Source organism: Condylura cristata, unplaced genomic scaffold, assembly GCF_000260355.1.
Source record: "Condylura cristata isolate star-nosed mole 26May11 unplaced genomic scaffold, ConCri1.0 scaffold00024, whole genome shotgun sequence".
Lineage (NCBI taxonomy): Eukaryota > Metazoa > Chordata > Mammalia > Eulipotyphla > Talpidae > Condylura > Condylura cristata.
Window position 1 is genome coordinate 15,586,792 of NW_004567125.1, and position 19,303 is coordinate 15,606,094.

At 38.1% G+C, this 19,303-nt stretch overlaps 2 protein-coding genes across 2 annotated transcripts in view; both read right to left on the reverse strand.

Moving 5' to 3' along the window:
- F5 (coagulation factor V (proaccelerin, labile factor)) overlaps positions 1-1,043 on the reverse strand; it is a 52,509-nt gene extending 51,466 nt beyond the window's left edge. Inside the window, exon 1 of the mRNA XM_012728912.1 lies at positions 850-1,043. Coding sequence (XP_012584366.1) covers positions 850-998 — 149 coding nt within the window. The 5' untranslated portion in view covers positions 999-1,043. The remainder of the gene's footprint in view (positions 1-849) is intronic.
- Positions 1,044-3,780: 2,737 nt separating this feature from the next.
- The window catches only part of SELP (selectin P (granule membrane protein 140kDa, antigen CD62)), a 28,009-nt gene continuing 12,486 nt past the window's right edge, over positions 3,781-19,303 (reverse strand). The window contains exons 7-14 of the mRNA XM_012728913.1: positions 18,666-18,851; positions 15,501-15,686; positions 11,374-11,559; positions 9,562-9,747; positions 8,391-8,510; positions 6,064-6,094; positions 4,982-5,037; positions 3,781-4,365 (exon numbers count right to left, since the gene is read on the reverse strand). Coding sequence (XP_012584367.1) covers positions 4,983-5,037; positions 6,064-6,094; positions 8,391-8,510; positions 9,562-9,747; positions 11,374-11,559; positions 15,501-15,686; positions 18,666-18,851 — 950 coding nt within the window. The 3' untranslated portion in view covers positions 3,781-4,365; position 4,982. The remainder of the gene's footprint in view (positions 4,366-4,981; positions 5,038-6,063; positions 6,095-8,390; positions 8,511-9,561; positions 9,748-11,373; positions 11,560-15,500; positions 15,687-18,665; positions 18,852-19,303) is intronic.

Consider the following 19,303-nt stretch of genomic DNA (forward strand, 5'->3'; position numbering starts at 1 on the left):
TTAAGTAAAAAAAAAAAATTGAGTCACACTAAGGTTTACCATTAAAACAAATAAAAGTACTGTTCACTGGAAATATTGAGTAGATTTGGTTAATGTCTGGGAAGTTTTAATTTTAACTTTTCAATTAGGAGTTTTTTGCAACTTGAAGATTGAGTTTTATTCTTTATACCTTGTATAAAAATCAATTCCATATGACTTTCAATAGTGGCCCTAACAAAATAGCCAGGGAAAGATCATTTCCCAGAGAATGATAAAGAATGAGAAAGCAGGAAAAAAAAAAAAAGGCAAAGGAAGAAAAGTGTTGCATTTTTATGGACTGATGATATTTCAAATGTAAACATATAAAACAGCATCAAAAAATATGGCAATTGTTATGGTCTAACTAATCTGTCCAAACTAAAGCATAAGGTATATATAGTTTTACTTTAAAAGATGAAGCTATGCGGACAATGAAATTAATAATATGTAACTAGAAGTTTCATAAAAATGCTAGACTGCTAAAAATCTGAAACAGGAGTTTCAGAGAGGACTGCTAAGGAAATTGCTGTCTGCTGCTTTTGAATCAGTCAATATATTAAGCCAATAAATCAAACATACTTAGCATAACTGTATTTACAGCAAGCTTTTCAAAGCAATCAAATAGAATATTTCCTGTATGCTCAGAATGTAAAACTATTATTGGATACAATTAACATTCCCAAAGTTTATTTCATTCATTTTACTCTATTGATTTATTTACTTACCTGAATTTTTTTAAACCAAGAAGTTGCAAAAGGAACTTATTGTTTTTTAAAGAGAAAAAATATGACCCTCCCTAGAGATGCCCACCCAGACACCAGCCTGCATTACCTCGGGTTCATGGGCTCAGGGAGGTAGCTCCAGTTGATGGTTTGAGCAGCCACATAGAACTGTCTGAGTCGTGCTGCTTCAGCTCCTAAGCTTGCCCCACCAGTAGCCACAATCACCAAGACCCAGAAGCACTGGCAGTCAGGGGACATGGTTCCTTTCCTGCCCAAAATCCCCACCCTAGGACCTGGGCAGGATGAGACTGTGGCCCCTTCCTGATGTCTGCGCTGTCTGGGCTGCAGTGAGCTCAGGAAGCTGCGGGTGGCAGTGTCCCTCTTCTCCATTCTCTGGCTTCTTGCTGTTGCTGCTGTTGCTGCTGCTTTGGGCTGTCCCCGCCTTCCTAGGCAGGGGGTTGGCTAGGTTGCTGTCCTAGGTGACCAGCTATTGACTGTTTTACTCTTGATGAAGAAAGGGCAGCAAATCAGAGGCTCTAGAATGTGGCACAATGCCCAGTTGTCAGGACTATATTCCCCACTTTCACTTGCCCTTAGCGCCCCTGCGAGACCTTTTCCAGTGTTGGGACTAAAGACAGACACCCCCCTCCCCCACGATGTGCCTAAGTGTATGCTGATTAAGAGCCAGAAATATAAGAATGAATGATTTGCCTAAGTATTGCCCTAAAACAAAAAATCTCTTCTGTTTTGGGAGGTGGGAGATAGCCTTCCAGCTTTATCAGCCCAGGCTAAAGTTTGCAAGGTTTGTTTTCCATGCCTATGTAGAAGAATCCTGCAAAAGCCCTTTTTCTTTTAATTGCAAAGTTGTTTGTTTTGTCTTTCCCTCTTAAATGCATTGCCTTCTTTTTTAGAAATTGTATAACCTCACTGGAATGATAGGAGGTAGGTTCATATTCTGTGTATCGCTGAGTACACCACACAGAATTAAGGCTCGTCTTTTAATTTTTTTTTTTTCCAGCCTAGGGACCTAGAAGGGTAACAGGAAATTAACTTTCTCCACTATCATCATCCAAAAAACCTGCCTGGGCAAAGTTCACACTTGCCAGACCCTCTGCAACTCCTAGTGTAATGCAACTCAATACCTTTACCCACATGACCCTCCCTCAGAACTGAGGAAGAATATCACCCCTGTTACTAGACACAGAGATATTGTATTTTCAAGTGGTGAGGAAGCAAGTGTCTGAGCCCATGAACAGGGGACGAACAGGGACCATTTAATTGGCTTCTGCCCATTCACAGTTCTTTCTGAGAAGAGTGTGGACAGCAAAGCAGAGCAGAAGACTTAAACTTGCTTGATGAACTCAATTTTAATCCAACTTTCTGTCTGTGTTATCTTTTATAAATTACTCAACCTTTCTGGAACTCAGTTTTGATATCTGTCAAACAGTAAGGGTTGTTGGAGGATAAAAGATTACTATAAAATGTGTCATTCTTAGCAGTTAGAAAACACACACAGCACTTTATACAGGGCTGCTTTTATTTCTTGGAGGATCTGGCTATTTCAAACTGCTTAAAGATTAGGACCTCCCTGGTGGTTCAAGAAGTTAAGTTTCAGTACTGTGAAACAATCGGCAGCTATCAGCAACTATCGGCAGCCACTCCCAGCCTGGCCAGGGAGCTGACCCACATATGGCAAAGCAGACCTTTCCTGTCTCGCCCACTGATCCCCTCTGCAGTGTATTTCAATAGATTTGCCTGTTTTGTTTCCCACTCTGTCTCTAGTGAATCTGTTTACCCTCCTCTTTGCCCTCACCCCAATACTTCAGGCCTATACCCCAGCTTTTGCATGTATGCATAAGGAAATATTTTTAAAAACTGCATAAAGATTTTATTTTGTTGTTAATAGAAAATATGAGAATTACATTATCTGAACTGTCGGTGTGCTATTAGACTTGCTTTAGGGTTCTGAATCTACATACCCCTGACCTTCTTTCTTAAGATTTGTCTCAATAAATTGTCATCCCGCATTTCTCATGAAATCACAGTGGTGTTAGGTCCTCAAAAGCTTCACTCTCTCTACACATATTCTTCCATCTTTGATCCCTTTGCTGGTCTTATTCTATCAACGCAGAATGCCCCTTCTCTTTCTCTTTGCTGTCCACTCTTTGAAGTCCAGAGCTCTATCTCTTTGAATATGGGTTCAGACTGACTGTCCATTTTAGGAACATCTATAACATGATTCAAAGAATCCATTCATCTTGTTTGCCTTTTAGTACTTCGTGTGGGTGTCTGTATCACCCCAACTAGATTATAAAGTATTAAAGAACATGAACAGCGCCTGATACTTTAGTACCTACAATCTTAGTGAGTTTGAAAGCTGGTAATATGTCAGAATTCCCTGGTGGATTCCCTCCAAAATGCAGAATTTCACTTGGTATACAGGGCTGAAAAGCATTATCCAGTTATACTAAACCCAGTTATTGGACTAAAATAAACAATCAGAGATACTATTGACCGTATATTAGAGAAACTTAAAAGCACTGTATTCCTAAGTCCCACATTGTTATAACCTTCAGTGAGACTGCTCTATTATTTTTATTTACATGTTTACCAATATGTTTTTCAGTCTATATGGCATGTTCAAGGTCACACATTTCACAGAAATAAAACAAGTGTATTGCTGGATCCTTTGTGTTTGTATCAGCTGCAGGTAATTTCTGTGTTTGTATCAGCTGCAGGTAATTTCTGTGTTTGTATCAGCTGCAGGTAATTTCTGTGTAACCTTCAACAGCCTGTTTATTAAATATGTGATTTAAAGAAAATATGAAACTCATATGTGCTTCTCTAAAGAACACACAGTGATGAAGATTTTTTCTTCAACTTTACTCTGGGTCGTGCTATCTGTGTGAAGGGTTGCACTGGAGTTGGGACAACTGCAATTGTGCTTACATTGGTGATAAGGCGATGTACACAGGAACAAAACAAAATATCAAAGAGAAGAACATGGCATTTGGAGGAGAATCCTTTTAATTACACTTTTAACAATGGTCTTTAAGGGAGGGTACCTGGTAGAGGGAAGGCCTACAGTGACATGTACTTTTCTGTCTTGGTTCTTTGTCTTTGCTGTCCCTGGTTTAATCCACAGGCTGCTCTGGAAACCTCACAGCAGGGATCTAAGAGTCTTCATAAATAGTAGCCACTGGAGACTCCAGGAGATCTTACAGGAATTCTCTCAAGTCAAAATTATGGCCTGCTTTTCAACACAGTAGAGGCATTTTAATTTCTCCACAGTCTGGCTTGCCAGTGAGTCAGAAGCTCCAGTCTCTGGCTAATTGGTTGTACCACAGTCTATTGTGGAAACATTCAGCCCTGGCTTCTGAGGCTTCTGTTGAAGGAAGAGGAGAGGTGGGGCAGGAAGAGGTCTTGGGTGGAGGGTTTTGGCTTTTGATACAGTCCTTCTGCTGTGGTCCATTGCTAATCTAAAGGCAATTTCATGTCTTTATTCACAAGTATTTACAGAAAATTGCACCAAACACACTATAGTTAAAATCAAGTTTAGCAGGAAGCCCAGAGTTTAAAAATAGGATCTGGTGGATGTTCAGTGAAGTGACTAAAGGACAGTTCTCTGAAAATGAACAAAAATTAGATAAATATTATTTTTCAAAAAGAAGGAAGGAAAGAAAGTTTTCCTCATATCTACCCTCTAAGGCTCAATATTATCTCAGGACTCCATATATTCTACCTTCTAAGCTCCTTTTCTTAGGAAACTTACTTTCGCACTCAGCTTTTTTTTTTGAGAGAGAAACTGTCAAATTATTTTTGCTTTCCAAGCATGTCCTGTAGGAGATTAAGTCCATAAATGTCTAAAAGTTTTCCAGTAGTCGTGCCTTCTAGGTATTAAGCCAGACCACAGTGTCAGTACTGCCTCTTAGCCACTGATGGAAAGGTCATATATCCTAAAATCATACTAGAACTTGTGTCATATTTCATAATAGAACATATTTTATTAGAACATTTCTATCTTGAAGGAAATGGACATCCTCCTATGAACTCACTTTCTGTTGTCACTACACTGCCATATCTTTCCCTGCTGCCACTATAGTTTCCTTCGTGGTTTGAAAAGCTAATAGGTGCTTAAAATTTAATTAATGACTTATAAAGACAAGTCATACTTTAAATCCTTCCTTTTTTGCATTCTTGCTATTCTGTACCCTTCAAAAATATCCTTATAGGTAACTTACCTTAAGAGCTCAAATCAAATGCAGCATTGGTAAAAACTCCGTATGTTCCTAGGTGGCTAAAGAAAAGAAACACAAGGAATGGCCTGTCATAAGGAGCTTAGTCTTTAACCACAGTCCAGCACAATGTTCCTGCAGAGACCATTCTTTAAAAAGGAAAGAAAAATAAATGCCAAAGAAATGAGCTCCTACTTAGTAGCTCTATTAACTTATTGTTAAGCTTTGAGTTCTTAATAATTGCTATGCCCCATAAGGCTACAGTCTCTTCTGGATGAGAGGATCTTTACAAAGCTGCCAACCTTAAACTTGATCATCTGACAGTGGTTTTCAAAGAATGGTAGTACTGCCCCCTAGGGGCATTTTCTAATTTTCCAAAGTTCTACTGAGTTTTTAGTGGGCAAGAGTCAGAGGGGCTGGATGTCCTAATAAAATAACGGGAAACAATTATCTTATACCCCCAACAGCTCTTGAATATCTTACTCAGTATTTATGTTGGTGAAAAATCTCTGAGCCTGGGACTTAACTGACTTAAGATATTAAGTATTACTATTAACTATTAAAAATATTAAAGTTTTTATTTTTGCCTGTTTTAAAATTTAATTATCATGTAGACTGAGGGAAGACTATAATTGACTTTACAATTCTTTCCCAGAGCTGTTCATCATGCCATTTAAGGAATATCAGATTGGTGTGAGCAATGCTTCTGATGCTGTTTGAATTACAAATACAATATTCCAGCCAACTGGCCTTTACACTGTTGCCTTGATAGTGAATTCTACCCAACGGTGTGAGTTTCTGATCATTCACAGAATTTGCTAGTGTAGTGCCCGAACTTCAGTATGTATTATTATTATTATAAATCACTTTCCCTTTTACCTCTCCTTTATAACTGGGACACTTGTTGGTTTTTAAGAATATTACATGTAGTTAGAATATATTATCTGTGTATTCTACTTCTGAATTAGTAAAGGGAACATTGCAAAAGATTTGTTGCAAAAGGTGGCTTATGTGTAATCATTCTAACATGACATTTAACTAAAAATTAAAAAAAGAAAATTACTTAGACATAAACATTTCCATTTTACCTGTGAGGATTCAAGGGGCATTTTCCATCATCTGAAATAAGGAAAAAGGCACAAACAATTGGTTTAAAAGAAAACAACATGATGAAGAAAGGTGCATTAAAGAAGTGTGTTGGGAATAGTCACTCCCTAAAAGTAGGACCAGTTTTAAACAAAATTAAATACTTGATAATATATAACTCCAGAGCATGCTACCTTTCTTTTCTTCCCTTTCAATAAAAACCTCTCCTCATAACTCAGGTTCCTGCCTTTGGCCTGTTTGCTAATTTTGGTGGTGGTTGAGATTTTAGGTCTTCCAAACTCTACTTTTTTTTTTGGCATTTGAGGCCCCCTATCATTGCATACTTTATGATAATCTGTCAGTTATTAACTGCACAAACTAATCACAGAAACAAATCTATGCCAACATAATAGTGGATGTTTTCCCTCCTGGTAGCATATGTGATCAGGCTCCTCCTCTTTTAATCCAAATACTGGACTCTGATGGCAGAAACCTTAAATCTGGCAGCAGGCCTGTCAGTTATCTCTACTAGTTGGGATGGAGGTGTGGGAAGAGTATTTTATGGTTAAATGAGTTTAGAAGAGAACTGGCCAAATGAAAAGGAGCAAGTATATTTATTGCAAATCTTCACTGAACCTTCCATATGATAATGAATATGCATTTTGAATTTGTGGGATAGGGAGCTATAATATGCTACATTTTCCTATTGCTGGACCATAGAATCCTAGAATGTTTGGAATCAAATTGGAATAAGTCAAGTAAAAATTCCACATCATCCCCAAGAAATTAATTGATTTATTATAAAGATATTGAAGGGTATTGGTCCCTCTTAGTGGCTCAGAGTGTTCCCTAGAAATGTCTCAAAAGAAACAACTTGGGGGAAATGCAGAAACAGTGTTCCTACATTAGAATCCGGGTTTTAGGAGCACTTTCTCTGTCATGTGGATTTGGATGAACAAATGCACATGTGGCATGGAAGGGTTGGTTGTATATCTTTGGCCTTTAAGAAGAGAGTTACTCTGTCAATTGCCCTAATCACCCACTCACAGGGGTGTATATGAAGAAATTTTAGAAACCCAGCTTCAGTGAGATGGTGGCTTCTCAATGGATAGAGCTACTAATGGTTCTGCCCCAGAGTTTACAAATAGATGCTGAAACTTCTCAATTCCATGACAACTCTGCTAAGGACTTTAACAAAGATGTTTTTTAAGTTATCACGATTGAAGTACTTCTGACCCTCCCCCTTCCCCATGCCCTAGGTTTATTTCCTTTAGCAATGCTGAAAAAGAACCTCATTAGCATACAAAAGGATATCTAAAGTTGTCAACAGGCTAAGTGTCTGTCACAGTGAGAAGACTTAGCCCTTAACCCTTATTCCTAAACCAGATCTATTTTTGGTAAGTGCACTGATAAACATAGGTTCCCTTACAGAGGAGCTTCATCAATTTTGGCCATTTTCCTGTCAAATCCTACATTGGTTCCTCAAGTTTACATGAGAATGAACATGTCTCTTAGCTTACATCCAAGTCCTTAGTAAGGCTGCAGTTCTTCCTCCTCCTCCTGTTTTATTATTCACTTCCTCTACCAGCCTTTTCTGATTTAGATGCATTAAACAACTGGCCAGACCACCAGCCCAGTTATTTCACTATTTCAGGTCTTTTCACATACCATTCTTTCTGCTGGGACTCAACATCCATGTTTTTTTTCTTGGCAAAATCATTCTCACTCTTCAAAGTTAATTTTAGAAGAACCCTTTCTAACCCATCAGTTTGAATTAGATACCTATTTTGTGTTCCAGTCATACTTAGGCAGTACTTTTGTTAAACTAAGTACGCTTCAATATTAGCACTGATTTAAATTGTTTGTCTCCTTATCCTACTGAATTATACATTCTCAGTATCAGGGAACCATCCCTTTGGGTTCCACTATTGAGCACAGTTGACCAATTCTGACTTTAGCATGAAAGAATGAGTGAAGGAATATGACACTTTTCCAACTACTTTTAGTTGACAACTAATGTTACCTGGACCAGAGGCCCCCAAATGCCAACATGTCATCAATCTAACTTTATCAGACTTTGGAGGGAGGAGATTTTGAAAAATTTAGGTTGCTCATCTCCAGATCTCCTTGAGCAGCTTTATTTTTTGTGAAGTTCTGTGTTTTGGTAATGCTGATTCTGATGGGTAACCACTTCTCAAGATCACTTTATCTTGGCCCTGTTTCTTTAATGTAAATGTTTTCAAACATGAAGTACTGAAGTTGCGGCCACATGGCTCCACCCCAAATCACACAAAAGAAGATAATAAGGAGCACCCTCTTTCCTATTTACCTTTTCGTCTGAAACGTTTTCTAAGCAGAACCAGGAGTGTTCCCCCCATCACCAAGCCTGTTACAGAAGCCACTGCTCCTCCAATGTAAGCTAGGACTTCCTGGATAGTCAGTGGTGCCGCTGTAAAACATACGTACACAAGCACAGTTATAAGTGTATTGTGCAAGCGTCCTGAGGACTCTACAATGGGAGGTCATATAAGATCATCAAAGTGCTGAAAGTCAGACACAAGATCTGAAAGTCACAAAACCACTGCAGAGGATAAGAAGCAGAGCCTGATTTTGTTCTTAACGCTTAACTATCACAGGTGAATTTTAAAGGAGAAAAGGGGAAGGACCTAATAAAGAGAATTTAAGGATAGACAAAAGAAATGGAAGTTTGGATTAATAAACCATAGGTAGTTTTGCTTGGTGGTGGGGAAGGGCAATCAGACTAAGTTGTGCAGCAAAAATTGGCTATCGCCAAGTTGCTAGAGAACAAAAAAGAAAAAAGGCAGGAGGGCCTTTCTAGTGGCACAGGGGTTAAAGTCTCAGCACTATCAAAGTATCACTAGCCACTGTGGCATGAGTTTAATCCCTACCCAGGGAGGTGACCCACATGGCACCACAGACCTCTCCTGACCTGCCCACTGCTCCCCTCAGCAGTGTATTTCAGTAGATCTGCCTGTTCTACTCCCTGCTCTGTCTCTGGTAAATCCTCTCACCGCATGCATCTTGTGCCTACACCTCAATTCTTGTATGCATAAACAAATAAAAATCAATCTTAAGAAAATGATTGATTTAAAAAAAAAGGCAGGAGAAGAGATAAATCTTATAAATAGATGCAGTTCATTAATAACAGATACGTGGTGGTTTTAGAGGTATGAGCAAGACAATATTTTTTTCTAAGATAATAAATTAGGAATTTGCATGAATTAATTTCAAACATTTTGTAATTTTAAGATATATTACACACAGATCTGAGCTCTGAAAAAAGGTGATTGTCGGCACACAGTTATTGAATTTAATTTCCACTGTTCCATATAAGGCAAGGAGAATCTACTTGATTAATTATGAAACATTTATGACACAGAGTAAATTCAGTGATACAAAACAAGACTACACAGAAAAGAAGCACTGATTTTGTTATTTTCTGTATCAAAATGACTTTCTAACCCATAGGAAAAACATACCTTGACATGTTGGCATGGTAGCTGACCACTGGCCATTCTCTAGGCATGCTATTCTCACAGAGCCATTAAGTAATCGACTCTCTGGACATTGGAAGCTGCAGATTGATCCATAGCTGAAATTTCCCCAAGCATTGGTGCAATTCATCAGTATTGATTCAACTATGTGTAGCTCAGAGCATTTGATGGCTGCAGAAAAAAATGAGTGTAGGAAAAGCAGACATACAGAATGATGATGAAAGAAATTATGGTTTTATGATTTCCTGCGTTATCAGTAGAGTGAGATAGACTATTAAAGTTTAGAAAGACAATGAGCTGCTTCCATTTAAGTTCGTTCCTCCAACATCACACTGATATATTCACTCAGAAAATTAAAGTCAAAGAAGCAGTGTGGGCACAGATTTTCATTCCATAAATGGCCTGCTCAAGGACTGATCTGTCTTGCCTACAAAAATTCCAGAAAAAAAAATGCTGTTTTTATAAACAGTATCACTACTAGAAATTAGTTGGAATATAATATGTGTTTATTAAATTACTTAAGCACTGAACATAGGTGACCTTTGAAAGTTTGAAAGAACAGACTAACATCCTTTTAAATTATTTTCTGGAGAGTTACAGGTTATTCTCCCTATTTTCTGCATAGGAAACTAAAATTCAGGAAGTTAAATTTAATGTAAATAAATGTTACTGAGTGTAGTTATATTTGCAAAGCACTGTTCTGTGCTTCATGGGAAATACAAAACTGAAAGAGACATAGACTTCATTTAAGGGTAACAGCTCTTCAAGAGACATCTATATTTTACCTTTTTACTTAGGTTCCAATTAGGAACATATGGAAAATTTATACTGTCACATAATTAATAGAATAGCAACTTGCATTCCACAATTCATAACAGCTGGGTTCATATTTAGCATGTTTATTATTCTAACACAGTTTAGACATCTACAACTGCCTGTTCCTTTTCACATTACTTTGCATGTTGGAGTTACTGCTGCCCATTGTCCCAAAAGTCTACATCTGAGAGCATTATCTCCCATGAGTGTGAATACAGCTTTGTATCCAAAGTGGTATTCAACCAAACATTCCCAGATGATGCCTACAGGACATTGTTTCCTGGTCTGGAATGAGAGTTAGACACCTCTGGATTAAGAGCTGATACTCTGCCTGCTGTGTGAAAATGTTTCAATTTAGAGATCTCCTAAAATTATTTAAAGGTGTCCTCAGAGATGATTCTCTTGACCAGAAGGAAAAAGTGGAGGGCATGTGTGTACTAATATTATTGATGCTCAAAACAAAACAAAAATAAGAGATTCTGTAGAAAATGAAATATATGTAGACCAATTGGTGCAATTGCTGCTTTATTGGGAGATGGTGCTGTCCTCTAGCCAAAGGCCACCATGAAATATGATGAATAATGTTACTGGGATGGATAATATTACTGGATTTGTTGTTATTAACTTGTGATATGACAGAAAGATATTCTCCCCACTTTGAAGAACTGGACCAGTGAGTTAAGTCTCCCTCCTTCTAGTCTCTCTGACAGTGAAACAGTGAAAATAGTTCAATTTAATAGAGCTCTTTGAGAAGAGGAGGTTAAAATTATAAAAAATAAGAATAAATATTTTTGTGCACAAGTATAAAAGGTCCTTTCTCCTCATAAAATTTTAATCCATAGATAACCTACTTCATAACAAGAAATAGTAATAATAATATAGTATGTTCCTGTCACATAGTAAGAGTTTACTTAAATGTCTGTTAATTTTGCCGAAGAAGTTCCCAGAGAAAGAATTCTCAGTAAGCATATGTCATTTTACCTTTACAAGTTGGAGGAGGTGCTGTCCATCTTCCAGAAACTGTGCATTTAACATTGTTGAAGCCCTCTAGCTTAAAGCCCTTGTTACAGAAGAAATGACAGGTGGGGCGAACATTGAATTCTCCGTGGGTGTTCAAACAATCCAGGCTTCCATGCTCTGGGGCAAATAATTCTGGGCACTTGCTGGCTGCAGAATCAAATCAAGACCGTCAAAGCTGCAAGTTCGTCTAGAAGCTTTTTGCACCAATTCATTCATTCAGCTGTATTTTCAACAAATATTTACTGAGTACCTACTCTGTCAACAAGTATAAACAAGCAGGCTTTCCATAACAAGTATGACAGTTCTTTTACTACAGAGGTCAGGGGAGGGATAGTGGGCTTGCTGAGAGGAGTATAAGAAGTCATAAAAATGAAAACTAAAGAATTTAACCAGTCATACTCACAATCCTCTTCTCTCTACACCTGTTAAAGAAAACTTCTAGCCACCCACAGCTCTCATTAGCCTGTGTGAGTGAAGTTTAAGAGTTCACCTCTGCCCTTCCTCCTACCTAAGACTACTTTCTCCTGGCAGTCTCTTGATAATCTTCATCCAAAATTATTTATTTCCACTATTTGGGTCCCTAGACTATTTTGTTAATACCACAATTCCATAGCACAGGAAAGCTTAACAGCTCCTGGTCAAGCTAGGTTAATTCCTGGGATTCCCTAAACTGATCTCATGTGTTTTATCCCCAGCTGTTTGCTCACTGTCCTGAAATTCTTCCTACTTCCACTGAGTAAATCTCACCCATCCTCTAGGCTCCTCTCCAAAATCTCTACTAATCTCTGCAAACTATTATGTCCTTTTCTTGTTTTAACTCATAATATCACATGGCATTTCTTTTCTACTGGATGAAAAGATTCTAAAACCCAAGAACCATAAACCTTGTGTTTCCCACAACCCATGCTACAGGATCTCAGAGTTTGTGGTCAGAAACCATTTGCCAAGTAGATGAAGAGAGAAATTTTTCTTACTAACCATTTTCCTCAAAAAATATTTTGTATAGATTATTGCAGTTATATATTTCTCTTATCATATAATATTCTTCTCATTAAGTCCCCTGACATAAGTCTTTTATCAACAAACATTAGATGATTAATAAGCACAGTGATTATTGTTTCTGCAAAATTTAAGGTTATTCTGAAAGCAATGCCTTGGTCAAGAAAGGTTCATTTTGCTTAACTATTTTACCTTAAAAATAGTTCTTGAGGCCCTCCCTGGTGGCGCAGCGGTTTAAAGCACAGCACTGAGAATCTAAAGCCGCTTCCGCGCATGAGTTTGATTCCCGCCTGTCCCGGAGGTGACCACATGTCGTGGCAGACCTCTCCTGACCCGCCCGCTGCTCCCCTCAGCAGTGTACTTCGTGGATCTGCCTGTTCTGTTCCCCACTCTGTCTCTGGTGAAACCTCTTACCATCCCTGAGCCTCTGGCCTATACTCCAGTTCTGTATGCATAAATAAATAAATCTTAAAAAAAAAAAAGTTCTTTTGTAATGCCTCAAACAAAAGTGACATTTTCTTTTATATTATGGCTTATGTTTTTTTCAGGTAATTCACCAAAGGATTGTGGAATTTTATTGCATGAATCCACTCAAAACAACCAAAGTAGCAAACTGGTTTTTAATTTAATACTCTTACATTTTTGAGTGATCAATAAGTCTATACTTGGCTGTTCAATTTTATTAATCAAACATTTATTAAATATATCTTTTATAAATCATAGACACTAAATTACCTGTGAACATTTTCACTACCTTAACTTTCCTAAAGTCTCCTAATATTTCATATTTAAGCCCAAGAGAGTTCATAAAGTCAAATGTCTGAAAACACAAGTCTTATATCCCAGGGAATGTGGCCAGAGATGCTAAAAATATTTGCTAAAATGGATAAATAAGCTAGCAAAATTTAATTTGGATGTACTCTAATTTTTTTTTTTTTTTACCTGGCTTGAAAAAAAACAAGAACAACTATTTTAAAAATTGATTTAAGTGACTGGCTTAATACAAAGAGAATTACTACAACATAAAATCCTCTGGGGATATTGCTTTGGTCACAATTCTTATGCTTATCCTGTCAAGGTTATAGAGCCTGCTATTTGTGTCTTTAAAAGTCTCTGAGCCCTCTGATGTAAAAATTAACCTTGTCAAATTAAAGACCTCAGTATAACTTTAAGGTTTGACTTTGACTTGTGTCCGGAAGTATGTTTTCCTCTCTGAGGTGTAGTCCTGATAAGGTACATGAAAACTTAACCATGGCTTGGGATAAGGTGGGCCTGGGCAAACAGGAGCTATTGGAATAAAGGGTCCTCATGCAGATGTAGAGAGAGTTTTGCTAAGGAATGACGTCTAGGAGTAACTTTGAAATGTAGTCATATTCTTGAGCTTACTGTAAAACTTTGCTCCAAAACAGGTAATTACAGATAAATAGAAAATTGATTAGAATTGCTTTCATTGATTTCTGAGATAGACCAGTCTATCAGCTTGCCTTCAACGTTGTCTTTCTGTAATCCAGAAAATCTGGATTGTATGTGACTTCATGGATTATTAGTTTCATTGGGAGTCTATATCGATTTACAACATGTTCATTTATATTACTTTAAGTAGATTTAGTAAATCCTTCTAAGAAAAAACAAGTTCTTTCTTTTTATTTTTACTTTGAACTAGATATTACTTTTATCAAGAAATTTTTGGAATGAAGATAGAGGGTAAATAAGTTTAAGTGTCGCAGTGTTCTAAACTCAAACTCCAAAAATGAAGACTAGGAACACCTAGAGAAATGTTGAAAATGTAGAGAAAAAAAAAATAGAGATGTGAGCCAGGTCAGAACTGAGAGGGCACGAATTTATATATTTTAGAAGTCAGATGAGCAGGGACAAGATGCAACTAGGATGGGGACTTGGAACCAGAACCTCTTCTTCCCACCAAGGTGAGGCTGGTTATTAGGCGCTCAGTCCACCAGCCAAACATGGTCACCAGAGGGTGAGTGACAAAGTGATTGGATCTCAGAGTGCAGTTATCTCTGCAGGACAGTGACCCAACAGATGGGGGTGTGGGGACCACAGCAACTGGATAAGAGTAAGTCAACGATGCTTAGCATTCAGGGAATGCACTCCAGGTCTGGAGGAAGAGGATTGGATAGGCAGAGCCCAAGTCCCAGATGATCTGAAGGAAATATCAGTGGGACCGCTCTAATCAAAATCTCACATAGTACTCTGAAGTAAAGGACTTTCACATATCCCCTGGTGATGCCCAAGACCTTCTGATATAGCTAGGACTCCCTAAAACACTATGTGAAAATCAGGGTCCTGGGGTTGGTGTTGACTTAAAAATTCATAGACTCTGGCATGTGGTAAGGAAGAAGTACTCTTTGCCTAAATTTGTAGACTAAATTTGGAGAATGACGTGAAACCAGCCTCAGGCTAGTTGATGATTCTGGCATCCCTCTTCGCTAAAGCTCTTTCCATAATCAGGGTTGGATCTAAACATTAGGTTGGGTGGGAACTAAAGTGTGGGATGGGGGGGGGGCTGGCGAGGAGTGAGGAGAGGAAGAGGATTTGAAGATTATGCATTTAACATCCTGAGTGGGCTTGTAGTATACTTTTTGGACAGTAGGTGGTGGCATTTTTATGTACTTCAACCTAAAAAATTCTTGTCCAGAAAAGGGATCTCAGCAATGATTTAGTGCACTCCTTTTGGAATCGGAAATCAGGTATGATACGACATCTGATTTCAAAAAAGAGCAACACAGGTCTTTAGTTTTCTACTGCTCTTTCATTCCACAAGAAGGAGTAAAGATTTTTGCTTTTTCCATATAACATTAATGTATTTCTATCAATAGATTCATCATCTGCTCGTCACACTGCCACTTCTAAGTACATTTCAGCATTGTAGCAGCAACCTGGGTAAATGGAAAAGAATAAATTTACATGTTATGCACAGAAAGGGAGAAAGAGCTTTTGCTCTAGACAACCATGCTTGATGGAAAGTGTGTTACTTTAGCTTAAGGATAGCTTCACACTATTCCACAATGATTTTCCATCCTGTAATATTGCCTAAGATATCATAAAAAAGAATAAAACGGTGAGCCTACCTTCACACCTTGGTGGGGAATTTGTCCAGTGTCCAGATGGTGTACAATCCAATCTCTCTGGTCCAGATAAAGAGAATCCCTCATCACAAGTGAACTGGCATGTGGACTTGTAACTAGACTCTCCAAGAGGTTGTATACAGGTCATTGTTCCATTCTGAGGGCTTAGCGGAGGTGTGCAGGTGCTGGCTATGGACATGGGAGAGGAGGAAAGATTGTTTTAGAGCATAACAGCCTGAAATCAACAAAGTGTGTGTGTATCCTTAATATACAAAGAAAGCTTTGGTTAGAATGATTATTTGAATTTCACAGAGTTTTATCACCAGGTGGAGGTCATGGATGTATAAAATATAGCAGCTTGCAGCTGACTGGCATTCTGAAATTCTCACCCACAAAGAGCTTTAGAGGTGATTTTAAAAAAGAATGGTACTTTGCTTGAAAATAATGATGCAGTGCATTTCACCTGGACAGGAGTAGAAGTGGCTACTACATTGACATTGCCAGAAACAGACCTTGCCAGAAAGCAAAAGCAATTGCTTGGAAATAGGAAAAATGAGTAAAAGACTTCTCCCATCCCACTCTAAAAATTCCTCTCCTTCTCAGGTGATGAAAAGAAACTGGGTTCAAATCCTGGCTCTTACATTATATCTAGGGACCTTAAGCTTTCTGAGTCTCAATTGCTTCATCTGTGAAATGGGGGGAAATAATAATCCTTGTTTTGCAGGGATCTTTGGTTTTAGAAAAATAAATCATGTTATGAAAACTAAACTTTAAAATATTTGGACAATCATGGACACAAAGTAGGTACATAAGGCAAATGGACATCTGCAAATACTTTTTCCATATGTCTTGTCCTACAAAGGCTAGCCCTAAAAGAATACTTCCTCACTTACCAAAAAAGTAAGTGGTTGTCAGTTTACACATACAGAGTGTGAAGTGCTATGGGACTTGCTTATGTTGGAGCTCTTGCACTGGCTTTTGGAAAATCACCTAACCTCTCTGAGCTTCAAATTCTTTACCTTTAAAATGTGCAGAATAGCATGATATAGCTCTAGGAACTTTACAAGGATCAAAAGTAAAAATGCTCTGTATGCAAATGTTATTAACTGTCAAGAAGTTACTCTGCCACCTAATGGAACAAAAAAGATGATATATATTGAAATTACAAAATGAAAATTGAGAGAACACATGGTTTGGGGTATTTCTTCATGGATTGGTCTGAGCATGCACATGTAGTGGTGATATGGCAGGATGTAGGGCCATTCTTTAATCACTGCTTTGAACAGCTTGTGGTTTCAAGCATATTTTCTGTACCTTTATCCTCCCTTCATTCTTTTCCCTTTCCAGTGAACATTCAATCCAATCTAATGACCTTGTCCAAAGATCTAACTATATTTTGTGCCATTTCAAAAATCTTTATGTGTGCAGCATTTATGTGTGTGGTAAGACTGTGAGGGAGGAGGACAGCAGACATGTTGAGAAACCTATAAACTGTATGGACAGATTGGAGGGTCTTATGTCAGGGAGTCCATTTCCAACTCTTTCATGGCCTGGGCTATCTTATCACTTGGGTAGGGCTAAGGCACAATGAAAAGGGAAATTGACTGATAACACTCTCTGAGAAGTATTGCAACAGCTTATGAATTGCAGGCTTCATGGCACCTTCCTGTCCAGCCTGTTTTTTTGGGTATTTCACTGCATGTTCAAACAGTAGCAAGAGAAGTTTAGTTAGTGTAAACAAAGAACTAAAAGCAGAAGAGAACTGGAACTGGAAATCATGTGGTAAGTGGCCACCTCCCTGCTGTGAAACACACAAGGGCAAGACAGTATGAGGCAATGAAACGTAGTCTGTGCCCTGCATAGCCCATATTGCCTGGAAGAGTTCTGATCACTCTGCAAACCCTATGCAGGGACTCGCATTTTTTCCCCAAAGTGTGTGGATTTTGTAACTCTCCAGGATGAGACCTGAGGGGGAAATTTCATAACCCCCCCATGTCACTTCAGACCCGGCTTGGAAGGTGAACCCATCCCTAGCTCAAGTAGAGAACCACCCACATTCTCTGGGGCCTGCAGTCAATTCTGCTGCATTTGTTCATTTATTCATTCATTTACAATTGATCTATCTTAGCAGTGGTGTGTGTGCGTGTGTGTGTTTTTACATGCTCATATGTGGTCTGTATAGCAAGTGGTTTCCTCTAATTAAAAACACATATCTGCTCACTTTCACTCAGATGCTGAAAGTATATGAAGTGAAAAACAAAGGCAAACAATTCAGAATTATCTAGCATTTTGCCTACTTAAGTTTATTATTAAAATTATAGATGCATATACTAATTTCACTGGGGAAAATATTGAAGAGTCACATAAGAATGCTAAAACAGTGTCTAATCAGGGTGAAGGTATGAAGGTATTTAAGAAGATTCTTTCTGTTTCTTTATTTTCTTTTTTTTTCTAGCTTCTACAAATGAAAACCTTGCTTTTTGAAAGTATTTGTCAAAAAAAGTTACTAAAGAATCAGATTCATTGAGTAGAAAAAGGAATAGGGCATATAAAAAGCATTTTATATATGTGTGGTCTTCAATTCCCACACATAGGTGATTCAAAATAGTTTTACTTCATACGATATTCTATGAAGAACAATGTAGATATACATGCATGTGCCAAATATGCATGTTTCTTTTTCTGAGAATTGTGTCATCTTGCATTTATAGATAGTTTCTTTCTCTTTTAATCACTTTCCTCTTTATCCTCTTGGAGGATATTTGTAGCCAGGCACCTATGCATTCTCTCCCTCCTATTCCACTATGATACCCATAGATTGTTTCCCATTCTGTCATTATATTCCATGACTCCTTGGAGTAAAGTGTAGGTCAGCCTTGGGACAATCATCCTCAAGCTATTTTTTCCCTCCTTTTCAGATACTATTTGTGTCCAGATGCAAAAGTTCACCTGGTTCACAATAGCACCCTACAAGTTCTATTAAAGGACCTTGTAAGGAGTTGGTAGGAGCCGTGAAGACTTGGGATCCCCAAGTTACAGCATGAACATGTTTATTCACTTTCCAGTTCTTTTCTTGTGTCTGACCCATTGACAGTTACCATCTCTAAAATATAGCCTTCAAAAATACAGCAATTTTTTCCCCAAGATGCTGGAAAGAATCCATCTTACCTTGGCATTTTGGAGGAGGAGCACTCCACTCCCCAGTATCCAAGCATTGCAGGACGCTTGCTCCCACCAGTAGTAAGCCTTTGTCACAGGTGAAGCTGCAGGTTGACTGGTAGTTAAAGGCACCAAAGGGGTGGGAGCAATTCATTTGGGTCTTGTGTGGAGCCAGAAGATCCTGGCACTGTACAGCTAAGGAGTGAGGAAGTAAGGGAATGAAGAAACCATAAGGCACATGTACTCATGGATTTCTACCTCTTAACCCTGTCTAGTGCCAAGGGATTTTGGAATTGAACATATTTAGGCTGGAATATAAGAAAAGTGTCATTTAATCACAATGGCACATGAAGGATTTTATGAGGAAAATGCTGAAGATTTTGTTAATATGTAACAATAATCTTTAAAATGTCATACTTCAGGACCTTAAAATCGATGCTAAGTATATAATCAAATGCTTATAACTATCAATTCACAAATTCTTTGTTATCAAGATATTATTTTTAAGAGCAAAGTATTGTAAACAAACATAAATGCCACTGATAAGAGGCTGAAAATAAATTATGGTGGATCCATGAAAGAGAAATTAAAGCTCATTAAAAATTGTGTATTTTGGCCCTCCCTGGTGGCGCAGCGGGTTAAAGCAC